This window comes from Aureobasidium melanogenum (assembly GCF_000721775.1).
Source record: "Aureobasidium melanogenum CBS 110374 unplaced genomic scaffold scaffold_42, whole genome shotgun sequence".
Lineage (NCBI taxonomy): Eukaryota > Fungi > Ascomycota > Dothideomycetes > Dothideales > Saccotheciaceae > Aureobasidium > Aureobasidium melanogenum.
Window position 1 is genome coordinate 48,366 of NW_024470094.1, and position 12,183 is coordinate 60,548.

Here is a 12,183-nt window from a genome sequence, read left to right on the forward strand (position 1 = left end):
GTCAAGGTTCTCTGCCAAGTCTACAGGGGGAGGACACAGCGGAGCGGAGGGGGCAGCCAAGATGTGCGGGAGATCGACCAGGAAATACATCAATGCGGAGCGCGAGCATGGAGCAGGGACAAAAGACGTAGAGCGGGTTGCATACCTAACATTTTGCTATTCTGCATGGCTCGATATGACAATGACGGGAGAGTTGCAGAGTCTATCGAAGGACTGCAGAATTGAGAGACGGGCACATGAAAAACTGGTTGTCGCATCGTCATGCAGGCAAGTTGAGTTTATGACGTATGGCTGAGCAGCTCCTGCTTGTTGCTCAGCCTCCCCTTTCGATAATTCATCGCATTCATCTCAATAGTGTCCTCTATTTCTCCTTCCAAGTCACAACACGCAACAGACGGACCAAGCACAATGGACAAGCTCAAGAGAATCTTCAAGCACGACAAGCACGACTCTTCGTCGTCATCGTCAGCCACGACTCCTTCGCACACGACGACAGACAGGAACACGGCGGCCACCTCGACATCGTCGGCGCCTCCACCTCAGACCAGCAGCACCACTCCCTCAGCCGCCGCCGCCACCACCGGCAGTAGCGCGCCCACTCGCCAGGGCAAACCCGACGGAGTCCTGCTCGAGACCAACTACGGCAACATCACCATCGCCCTGTACAGCGACAAGACACCCAGAGTGAGTCGCCCTGACCAGATCAGGTTGCTCAACAAGACTGACACAAGGCGCCACACAGACATGTGAGAACTTCGCAGGCCTCGCCGACGCAGGCAAGTACAACGGCGTCATCTTCCACCGCATTATCCCCGGCTTCATGCTCCAGGGCGGCGACCCCACAGGCACCGGCCGTGGCGGAGAGTCCATCTGGGGCGGCAAGTTCGAAGACGAGTTCGACAGCTCGCTCAAGCACACTGGTGCCGGCGTTCTGTCCATGGCCAACAGCGGTCCTGGCACCAACGGCAGTCAGTTCTTCATCTGTCTTGCTCCCACTCCCCATCTGAACGGCAAGCACACTGTGTTTGGCCAGGTCGTCGACGGCATGGATGTCGTGCAGAAGATTGGAAATGTCAGAACAGGCCCTGGCGACAGACCCATCGAGGATGTCGTTATCATCAAGGCCCAGTCCTTCACTGCTTGATCGCTCTCGATACCTCTCGTAATTACCTAATGACAAGTCATGTTTTATCTGCATCGCGTATCCCAAGACTTGGCTTGCACCCCCACGCGCTCGCCCAAGGTTCGATACTATACACAAGTCGTCTGTGCCCGATAATTGCGTGATATGCGTTGTGACAGGCTCCTGCCCGTTTGAGAGCAGTGGATGAGCATTATACGAGCGATTGGCTTTTGACTCCTTTGTCGCTATGAGCAGGCAGGCAGACAGGCTGGCAGCACGTCGGTGATGGAAGAGTCACATGTGTTTTGTCGGGGTTGCACGCGCTGCGCACGCACGGCGGCATGGCCCGCAATGTGATAAGTTTAAGCTTTCTAATTAGACGGGCTCATCTCGGCTACCTCCAGCTGCCCCTTCCCAATGATCGACACGAGCCTAGAGAAACTCTCCCTCGAGTTCTTGCCCTGCTGAGTTGCCATCTGTCGAGCTGTCACGAGCCTGGCGAAAGCCTTTGTGCTCGGGATTCTGCTGTAACGGAAGATCAACATGGGCGTGCCCACGGCAGCCAACACGTTCAAACCCGTTACAACTGCCAATTCTCAAGGAAACGTGTCGCCTCAGACATGCCAGTCTCGAGCACAACGAGTCACTGACAGATCCATTGCTTCTCCCGCACATTCACCGCCACTCACGCCGCATGCCTGCCCACATGTTCCATGATTCGAGAAGGCACAATCATGGCGCAATCTGCAGACTGATTAGACCTACATGAACTCCAGACGTCTCTTGCATATGGCGCCGTCTCGGCCGCTACCTGCTCGTGTCGCACTCGTCCAATTGGCTAGTCGTGACATTGGCCCAATCCTCGCTTGTTTACAGCATAGCCTATCAGACTTTCAGCACTCTCCAGACATGGCTCACAAGTCTTGTCCGACAAAAATACCGAGGTCCACAAAGACGAGGTGCTGGCGAGAATGCATGCGCTGAAACATTGTCAACTGCCCAATGCGGCTTGGTATCAACTGATAGATCTGCGGCCGGTGGGAGATCCCCACACTCCAGAAAGGCCTCATGGACAGTCGCCCACACGGACCTGCATGCCATGCCGACTAGTCCAAGCTTACTCGCCCTTAGCTGGACCAAGCATATAGCTTCACGCTCCTTAGCTCACCGGCTGCACGCGGGTCAAGCGTCTGCCTCTTAACAACCAAAGTCCTGGACTGTAGATCTGTCTATCCCTCGCTTTCAAGCCCTGTTCTTGAACACTATACGTTGAAGCTAATATGTGATCCAGGACAAGAAAGGCAGCTGCGGGTGAATGCTGCATCTATCTTTCGCTTCTTGTCTCGTCCGTAAATCAAAAACTCTACTCTGTACAACATTATTGGCCGATTCACCCCATGCAGGTAATTCTTCACACGACCGAACAGGACTGTGAAGGCGACCACAGCTCGCTCTTGGAACCGAGACAGTCCGTTGATCCCGTTCATCAACGCTTGACTCGTACTATATAATGGCCCTCCCTCCCTCGACATGAACTACCATCACCATCACTCACTCACTCTCCTTCCAATCGCTTCCGTCTTCCACCATGCAGCAGACTCTCGCTGCCATTGCTGCAATCGCAGCCGTCGCTGTCGCTTCTCCTGTCGAGCCTAGAGCCAGCGTCGGTAATGTCAAGTTCTCTGTTCCCCAGGTTGCCACTGGAAACACCAAGGTCGCTGCTCCTGCTATTGCCCTCGCAAAGGCCATCCACAAGACTGGTGGTACTCCTCCTAGCGTTGTTCAACAGGCCGCCGCTGCTGCCCAACAGAGTGGCACCGTCACTGCCAACTCGTACAACGGCGACTCTGAGTACCTCTGCCCCGTCTCGGTTGGCGGTACTACCTTGAACCTCGACTTCGACACTGGATCTGCCGATCTCTGGGTCTTCTCCACTCTGCAATCCACTTCGCAGAGATCCGGCCACGCTGTTTACAACACTGCTCACGGCCGCAGACTCAGCGGCGAGACTTGGGACATCAGCTATGGCGATGGCTCTGGTGCTTCCGGTGTTGTCTACGCCGACAAGGTCGTTGTTGGTGCTGTCACCGCCACTTCTCAGGCTGTCGAGGCTGCTACCTCCATCTCTGCTCAGTTCCAGCAGGACACTAACAACGACGGTCTTCTTGGACTTGCCTTCTCGTCCATCAACACTGTCAGCCCTGACCAGCAGACCACCTTCTTTGACACTGTCAAGAACACCCTTGCTCGCAAGCTCTTCACCGTCGACCTGAAGAAGGGTGGCCCTGGATCTTACGACTTTGGCTACATTGACACCTCCAAGTACACTGGAGCCATCACCTACGTCCCTGTCAACACCAGAAACGGCTTCTGGCAGTTCACCACCACCGGCTACTCTGTCGGCAGCGGTTCCACCGTCTCCAGCTCCTACTCTGCCATTGCTGACACTGGCACCACCCTCATGCTCCTCCCCGACAACGTTGTCAACGCTTACTACGCCCAGATCCCCAGCGCTCAGTACTCCGACGAGCAGGGTGGTTACATCTTCTCTTGCTCTGCCTCTCTTCCCAGCTTCTCCGCCGTCATTGGTGGCCAGAAGTTCGTCACTCCTGGTAGCTACATCAACTACGCCAGCGTTGGTGGTGGTCAGTGCTACGGTGGTATCCAGTCCAGCGCCGGTTCTGGTATCTCCATCTTCGGTGACATTTTCCTCAAGGCTCACTTTGTCGTCTTCTCCATGGAGAACTCGACTCCCCAGCTTGGTTTCGCTGCCCAGTAAATGGTTTGCGATATACGACTCATTTATGACATGATCTGACGACTGTTTGCATTGTTTTGCAGTTCAGTATTTTGCGCGCGCGGTGGAAGAAGTTGCTTGTTCAACAAAGCATTTATTGAGATGGGGGGTTGAGATGAAGTGATTGATGATGACGGGAAAAGTAGTTTCACATGTCTAGCATCCTGTGTCAAAAAATGCAATTGCGCTTTTGTCCAATTTTTTTTTGTCACCCAGATCCTTGCGTGCCACTTGTGAAAATCATGCCATGCGACTCTTCGCTGATCTTCAAGGAATGAAAAGGTGAGGGAACACGACACCCTCAGTCGCAGTTGACTCTTGATCGGCGTGATCTCCGCTTTCGTCGTAACCCGGAAGATTGATCCTGTCAGCTCTGCAAGTCGTCTGGTTCACCCGCAACCTTATCTTGCATGTGCCTATGGGATTTGCTGCCACCAACACGACCTGACGATCTCTCGGAACTTTAGGCATTTTCTCGTACCGCGGCTTACATAGTCACGATTTTTTCTTTTTTTCTTTTGTATTCTCCTTTTGTGCAAGGTGAGGTATTGGCGGGGGAGGAGGACAGCGAGATGGATCATGATTGTGGAGATCATGATGCTTGTCGTGTCGTGTCGTTATCGGATGGCTCCTTCAGGGTTTCGGCAAAGGCGACACAAGCATTCATCGGAAGGTTCTGTTGTTGCCACATTCGTATCGACAGCGAGACTACATACAAACCGTTGTTACTCAAGAGTATCTTGCCACAAACTCGGCAACCGCATCTTTACTTCCTTAGCATGCCTGGCAATCACTAGGGACTATCCGTCCACAGCAAAATTTGGGTCGTGATCGTAGGCTAAAAATCCTGTAGCCTCGTAGCATCCAATGTACTCGGCTTCGATGTCTTTTGCCTTGAGCACGCCCAACTCCACCCACAAGAGTAAATCTCCATGGGACATGTCTCCATCAGGTCCGTATCGCTCCATGAACTTTGATCTGAGTTTGACATGCGTTTTATCTCTTCTCCCAACCCGCTCCATCCACCTGAGGTCAGAATAATAGAGAATCTCGATTTTTCTGTTGAAATCGAGTTCAGGGAAGATATCAAGGTCTTGCGCGACGGCTGTTGGCTCAATTGAAGCCAGCATCGTCAGGGAGCGATTGCCAAAAGGCAGATACTTCTGGGCTCGAGAACCAGTTTCTGAAATCTTCAGGAGACCTCCAGTAACTGATCCACACTCGCGAACGTCCGAGCCCTCGTTCACTGTCATCGTGTATGGTCTTGTCGACATAGCAAGCACCAGTGACCAAGAGGAGGTCGAAAATTCGTACTAGATCGGCCTTGGCACTTGAGGTCGTGTTCTGGCGGCATTGTGCTCCAAATATGGAGATGGTAAACCAAAGTGGCACCGTGGCATGAAGAAGCGGCATTTTGCCAGGGGAGTAACTGATGTGTTATTATCTTTTGAGAAGTCGGACGGTTTCAATGGTGCCGAATCGAGCTAGATTTATACACTCAGTGATGTTGTACATTATAATAGAAACAAGAGCTGATAGATGACTTTGTCAACCTGTAAATGCTGTGATCAGCAGTTCAGTTGATAACAGGTACATCTTGTACCGGATGCGCCCTATGAAAGCTTATCTTATCAGACTTGTCAACCTCTCATCGGCCCATAGACCACACGATCCTGATCACCACTCTTTAGCAATCGCTGTCCGCAACAAAACCTTGTCTTAGTACCCCTCATGTTGATCCACTGAGTATAAGTAATAATGTTTCATGGTTGGCTTAGAAATCGTGACTATCAACCAAGGGTCCAGCGAATGCCCTGAACAGCACTGCGGGGAAAAGATAGGCTAATGCTTTCCCGGGTCGATCAGCTACCCCGTTGATGAACCGAGAGTAGATGATGCACGGTCTCGATGTGCCCTACACCACCTCAGGCCAAGCCACTGGATAGGATATTGCTGAGCCGGCCACTTTGATAGTCTGGGATTATGATATCTTCTATACCTCGTGACCACTGATAGAGACAAAAAATTAGGGTTATGCTAAGAAGGCAATCACGAGGGTTGTTGTCACGTCCAGGATCGATAGGCAAATGCTGAGCCGGACTGAAGACCATACAGTGACTGTCGCAAAAAAGGTCCATTACAGGCGCTATGACTAGCAGTCAAGCGAAAAGAGAAGGCATTTAAAGAAGCATGAATTCTCGCCAGGTTCTTGGATGGTTCAATCACAGACACCACCATCCAAACACGAACGCTCAACCCTTCTTTTGCATCACACAAGTGCTTTCCTCGTACTACTACTAGGATACCAACATGTCAGCCACCGGTCAGAAACTCAAGGTCGCTGCCATCCAAGCTGAACCCGCGTGGAATGATCTTGAAGGAGGTGTCAACAAGTCCATCGCACTGATTGAGCAGGCTGCAGCGCAGGGTGCCCAGGTCATCGGCTTTCCTGAAGTCTTCATCCCTGGCTATCCATGGTAAGTCTTTTGCTGGACCCCATCGCACCAAGCTCAAGAAGAACGCGTGTCACTAACATGCAATCGCAAAGGAGTATCTGGGCCCATGGCCCGATTGATAATGCAAGCTTTATGGACGAGTACTTCCGTAACTCCTTGGAACGGGACTCTCCCGAGATGAAGCGTATCTGCGCCGCCGTCAAGGAGGCCGGTGTCTTCGTTGTCCTTGGGTACAGCGAACGATACAGAGGCACGCTCTACATCGCCCAGGTACGAGCCTGCTATTCTTCATGGACACACCATTGCCATGGTTTGAGGTTACTAACCACGTTGTCTTGCGCAGTCCTTCATCAACGAGAACGGTGTCATCGTTCACCACCGCCGCAAGATCAAGCCCACCCACGTCGAACGCGCCTACTACGGCGACGGCCAAGGCGAGAGTCTTCAGACTGTCGTGCCCAGCACCAAGCTCCCTGACGTGCGCATTGGAGGCCTCAATTGTTGGGAGCACACTCAGACCCTCCTCCGTTACTACGAATACGAGCAGAATGTCGATGTGCATATTTCCAGCTGGCCTCCAATCTGGCCGCAGCCTATCACCGAGGACGGCCAGTCCGACCCCTCGTGGCCTGGCCACATCACCGATACAATGTGTTCCCGTTTCTCCCAGATCGTTGCCCTTGAGGGTGCCTGCTATGTTGCTGTCGCCACTCAGGTCATGACTCGGGACAGCTTCAAGCGCTGCAGAGTCGATAACTTTGCTTACGCCAACAACCACCCTGAGCACGGCGGTGGTTTCAGCATGATCTACAACCCTTGGGCCGATGAACTTGTGGAGCGTCTGGATCCTAGCAAGGAGGGCATCCTCATCGCTGAGGTCGACTTGTCTTTGAAGCGACTGGCCAAGCAAAATCTTGATGTCGTTGGGCACTACTGCCGACCTGACCAGCTTAGCCTCCGTGTCAACAAGCACGCTGCACGTGCCGTCCACTATGCCGCGGATCCATGAGTTAATACTGCAGAGCATCAGGTGGAGGCAGCTGGCTCTCTCGAGAAGAATAGCAATTCTGTGTGGTAGAGTAGCCGTTAGGGGAACGTTGACCGAGATAGCAGTGTATCAGACAGGAAAATTTGTTGTGGCTAGCAGATTTGCAGACAGTAGTGCTAGCTGTGATACCTACACGTGAGCACGTCCATGAAGAATGAGGGTGATACAGACAGATTTTTGTCACTCGCGTGGCTCGACTGACCTGTAAGTGTGCAACGTTGGCCGAATCATGGGCATCTGTCGCTCATCGGGCGACGGGAGGCTTCGATGTGTGTTTCAAACGCAATTCTATCCTGAATCCCCTTCTATTAAGGTTTGACTTCGGGTTCCTTTATCTTTGAGAAACCTGGGCGCGGTCGACGCAAGCGGAAGCGGGGTACTGCTACCCCCGAGTCATAAAGCAGTACCAAACCGCTCATTGAGTCTTGCTTAGGTATCTTCGCATAATTTCAAGCAATCTCAATTCGATTCGTCGATCAAGTCGCCGCGGACGCTTTGCGATGCAGTCAAACAGCAATAGACAGCGTGTGTCTGTCGCCTGCATGGCGTGTCGCGCAAAGCGCATGCGGGTGAGTTCAGCATTCCCTGTAACCGCTACGCATTGCAGTCCTCATGCGTGCTTAGTGTGACGGTAAGCAGCCTATATGTGGTCCTTGTGCGCGTAAAGCCCTTGAGTGCATCTATCAGCATACGGAGAACAAGCGCAGGTGAGTAGTCTCTCGGCCGTGTTGACATACTCTCAGAAACCGCCAAATGTTGTCTGGAGATCTTGTCCTTGACAGTCGACACTAGGCCACCCAGCAAGAAGTACGTCGAGTCCTTACAGGCTCGCATCCGGCATTTGGAGTCTCAACTCATGCTCGTGGACGAGCAGAAGACATTCGGCTCAAACGTCACTGACACCATTGGCCCGGAGCACTACGAATGCGAAGACGAGGGCGAGGATTCCGATGACGACCATGAAGACCCCTTTTCCGAGCTGACTGGTCTCGTTGGACGTCCCGCTCTTGTTGATGATGGACAATTGCATTACTTTGGCTCGCAAAGCTCCTTGAATCTGCCCAAGCAGCCTCCTTGTGCAACCACAGTGCCAGACCCATGGACAAGGATCCAGAGTCAAGGGCTCGCTGCAGCAGCCCAGCTTGGTGCTCTTATCACCGTGCCAAATGAACTCGAGGAGCACCTCTTGGATTTGTACTGGAGATGGCAGAATCCTTGGAATTATATCGTAGACAAAAGCGCGTTCTTGAAGAGCCGACAGGGTTTTGACGATGGGCGCTATTGCTCACCACTACTTCTTTCTGCCATCTTTGCCATCTCTGCGCGTTACTCAGACCGTCCCGAGCTGCGGACGATCGCTCATGACCCAAGCACCTCGGGTAACGCTTTTTGCGAGCAAGCCAAGATTTTACTTCTGTACGAAAATGAAGCGCCTTCTGTCACCACTGTCCAGGCCGCGGCGATATTGGCCCTACGAATAATGTCAGATGGTAAAGAAGCCCTTGGATGGCTGTATTGTGGTTAGTACCTCTACTCGAGCGGATTCTCGAACTCGTTATACCAGGCTGTCCCAAACTCTATTGCTAACAAGGCATACAGGTAACGCGATCAGGATGGCTCACAACCTTGGGTTGCATATGGATTGCTCTGCGTGGGTCGCGGCAGGTCTCATCTCTGAAGAAGAAGCAGAGGTCCGCAAAGTTACATGGTGGGGATGTTTCGTCGTGGACAAGTAAGTGCTGTCAGGTTCCTCTTATCTGCTTCATCCACTTCACAGAGCAGGTCGGCTGACTCTAGGACATATGAAGACTCTTTGCATGTGGCCTTGGCAGACCCAGTAGTGTTCAAAAGTCCGGCTTCACATGTCCCAAGCCCACCTTGAATAGGGATGAGTATTTTCCTTGGACATCGCATCGAGACGACGTAGGCCAGACTGAAACCCTGGGCGCGCACTCACACATTGCATCTACAGCTCATTTTGTCTCGGAGTGCATGATCATCGCCTGTGAAGCTCTTGAAATAATGTAAGAAGACCATGGACCTCCTCGTGCCATATTCATTTCAGTATTTGATGAGCTAAGAAGTGTTGCTCTTGCAGTTATGCCCCAAACAGCAAATTCACTGTCAGCGACATCGAAGGAATCGTGACCAAAGCAGATATGGATCTTCGAACATACTACCGCGCACTGCCCAGTCATCTACGCCTACCATGTTCGCCCAAAACAGCGGCACTCCCTCATGTATATCTTTCCCAGTATGTTTGTTACTTTCACTTTGTCTCAGCTATGATAACTCACAGCTTGATTTAGCATTCAATACCATACTCACTTTATACTTCTTCACCGACCTCTGATTCAGGATAAACGAGCTAGGCGACCATCTAGAGCCAGCCTTGATTCCAGTGATATGGCAGATGTTCATAAGACTCCATATCAGAACAACAGACATATGGAGATATGTCGCTACTCTGCAACCCAGATTGCAAAGTTGATGCAGAGGCTCAAGCAGCATTACACTCTAGTATGTGGAAATCCACCTGGGCACCACTAATTCACCAATGCCCCAATCCTAGACTATCAAAGCTTCGGATGTTAACATCTACAGCGTCAAATACCAATTGCTGCCGTGCACCTCTCATTCGCGGCTGCTGTCATTCTCCTTATCGATGCACATCCGGCAAACCCAGATCGGCATCAATCCATTCGTGATCTCGAGTTGTGTGTGGATGCACTCCGCGATCTACGAAAACCTTGGTGTGCATGGGCCGATCGGTACCTCAGAAGTGTACATCTTCTAGCCCTGGACTGGTACCGTTGCAACGATATCTTGCAGCTGAAGAGCCACCATGAGGATCGACATGCATCAGCAACCATCACTGACTGTCGAATTGTGTCTGAATCTGCTTCTGTCCCCCAAGAAGAAGGGGACAATGATAAGGTCGAAGATCTGAGCTTGGAAAATATCGGCGAGATCAGTATAACTGCTTCCAACACAGAAATCGAGCTCCACTGCAGCCCAAACACGGATGTAGCAGATACACTGGCCTTTTTGTTCCAACATGAAGCGATGGAGTCAAACATAAATGAAATAGCCACGAATTGGCTAGCTGAGGGCTGGTATAGCTGGCTACCTAATGTCCCCGATATCTAGCGTCAGGTTAAGATGTCGTGTTTCAGTGCATCGGCGATGCCTCAATCATGGTCCACTCTTGTCCACAACGTCTAATCGTCTAATCCTCGTTATGATGCGAGCTGAATAGGTAGAAGACCTGAGCATGTGGAAGAACTTGGACGTGCTTATCCTCCCTACGTAAGTTTCTACCTTTGTATCTTACCATGTTCACAAAACTGCATCAGAAGCACCGGAAGATTTTGTTTCTGCGCGAATCGTATTGACGGTGAAACTATAGATACAAGACCGACTCAAGAGTACTTTGAAACAAACTCGGCGACCGCACCATCCACCTCTTTAGGATGACTAAACGATAGGAAATGCTGCCCATCCTGCACAACCTTGAGCTGTGCATTCGGACTCCTCACAAACATCTTGATCTCTCTCTCGGCATTCGCAACTGAGTACACCGCATCCGCCGTTCCATGCAGCCACAGCACAGGACACTTGACATCAGTCAATCTGCCATGCAACCCATCCCTATCCCGCAGATTGATAGTTGCCATTCTGATCCTCTTCCTGCCTTCTTCGCCCACATAGTTACTTGCGATTTCGCTGCGCCAGAAATCACGAACTGACGAGTCGCAATCTTTGCCGAAACCGATGTCGATCAGAAAGTCGGCGAAATGGTTGCCGGGACGGAAGGAAGAGTCTGCGGGTTTGCTCCATGCGGTGATGTTGGGCGTTAGATCTTCTGGCGCGTTCCAACAGCCGAGTTCGCGAGTTTTGGGAGATTCGAAGTCGAGACTTGTGCCCAAAGGGATGATACCAGTGATCTGTGGTTGTGTGAGCTCAAGTTTACTAACGACATCGCATCTTGAGCGAAGTGGGGTGATACTGACCTTGTCGGGCGCTAATAGAGCCATGCGAACAGTGATCCAACCTCCCTGACTAGTGCCAAGCACAAAGACTCCTTTGCCTTGATCGATCTCTCCCCTCTTCTCTAATTCTTGCAGGACTTGGATGTTCATCCATGCAGTATCCCAATAAGTCCAGTTCTCAAGCTTGCAGCGTGTTTGTCCATGACCAAGTAGCTCGATCGCCAGTAAGTTCATCTTGCTTGTGAGGTCTCTGTTGGCATATTGAGTTTTGTAGAGCTCGGAAGAGGTGGTGAAGGAGTTGACCAGCACCAATGTCGGTTTATTCGCGTCGAGACCTGGGGTCTGGTAGGAAGCCTCAATGCCACCAAGGTGAGGCACATGGATCGTTTTGGTGTTAGGCATTGTTTGTTTTACACGCGAGCCGCCAAGTCGAAATAGTCTGGTGCGAGTGCACCGGCAGTTTCGTTCTTAAGTTTGCATTGTTCCGTTGAGCCGCAATCATCTCCACCTTGATTATATTGCGGAGATTTCATGTTGCTGGCGAGAAAGCATGGGTGTTTGTTGGACCAAGAAGCGGGGTTGTGCTTATGACGGTCGTTGACGTGAGTATTCACATAGACGGGTAGCTTGTGCATTGGACTCCCTCGGCTAAGTCTCAGACCGGGATCTGAAGAGAAGCTATCGCCGTGCAAGAACGGAGTTAAAGTCTTAAGGTACCTGAAGATTGGACAGACCATAGCTCTGACACACGATCGGAATACCATAAC

The 12,183-nt window shown here is 51.6% G+C and overlaps 6 protein-coding genes across 6 annotated transcripts; 4 read left to right on the forward strand and 2 right to left on the reverse strand.

The window, feature by feature from the left end:
- Positions 1–618: 618 nt before the first annotated feature.
- On the forward strand, positions 619–1,117 carry M437DRAFT_9675 (uncharacterized protein; the record flags this gene model as incomplete). Its single annotated transcript, XM_041029102.1, has 2 exons — positions 619–684; positions 743–1,117. Coding segments are annotated over 2 exons (441 nt in total), but the record flags the coding sequence as incomplete, so codon positions are not given.
- A 1,594-nt stretch (positions 1,118–2,711) lies between these two features.
- On the forward strand, positions 2,712–3,902 carry M437DRAFT_89092 (aspartyl protease; the record flags this gene model as incomplete). The annotated part of the gene is made up of 1 exon (XM_041028966.1): positions 2,712–3,902. One exon carries the CDS (start codon positions 2,712–2,714, stop codon positions 3,900–3,902), a length of 1,191 nt encoding a protein of 396 aa, XP_040874935.1.
- Positions 3,903–4,720: 818 nt separating this feature from the next.
- Positions 4,721–5,194, reverse strand: M437DRAFT_70434 (uncharacterized protein; the record flags this gene model as incomplete). Its single annotated transcript, XM_041025450.1, has 1 exon — positions 4,721–5,194. One exon carries the CDS (start codon positions 5,192–5,194, stop codon positions 4,721–4,723), a length of 474 nt encoding a protein of 157 aa, XP_040874936.1.
- Positions 5,195–6,230: 1,036 nt separating this feature from the next.
- M437DRAFT_60693 (aliphatic nitrilase) lies at positions 6,231–7,385 on the forward strand (the record flags this gene model as incomplete). The annotated part of the gene is made up of 4 exons (XM_041023798.1): positions 6,231–6,397; positions 6,469–6,646; positions 6,720–6,932; positions 7,062–7,385. 4 exons carry the CDS (start codon positions 6,231–6,233, stop codon positions 7,383–7,385), a joined length of 882 nt encoding a protein of 293 aa, XP_040874937.1.
- Positions 7,386–7,942: 557 nt separating this feature from the next.
- M437DRAFT_34244 (uncharacterized protein) lies at positions 7,943–10,265 on the forward strand (the record flags this gene model as incomplete). The annotated part of the gene is made up of 7 exons (XM_041019273.1): positions 7,943–7,993; positions 8,064–8,131; positions 8,217–8,944; positions 9,024–9,156; positions 9,523–9,686; positions 9,811–9,944; positions 10,029–10,265. Coding segments are annotated over 7 exons (1,515 nt in total), but the record flags the coding sequence as incomplete, so codon positions are not given.
- A 581-nt stretch (positions 10,266–10,846) lies between these two features.
- On the reverse strand, positions 10,847–11,818 carry M437DRAFT_60665 (alpha/beta-hydrolase; the record flags this gene model as incomplete). The annotated part of the gene is made up of 2 exons (XM_041023792.1): positions 10,847–11,371; positions 11,438–11,818. The coding sequence occupies 2 exons, from the start codon at positions 11,816–11,818 to the stop codon at positions 10,847–10,849; spliced, it is 906 nt and encodes a 301-aa protein (XP_040874939.1).
- Positions 11,819–12,183: the final 365 nt, after the last annotated feature.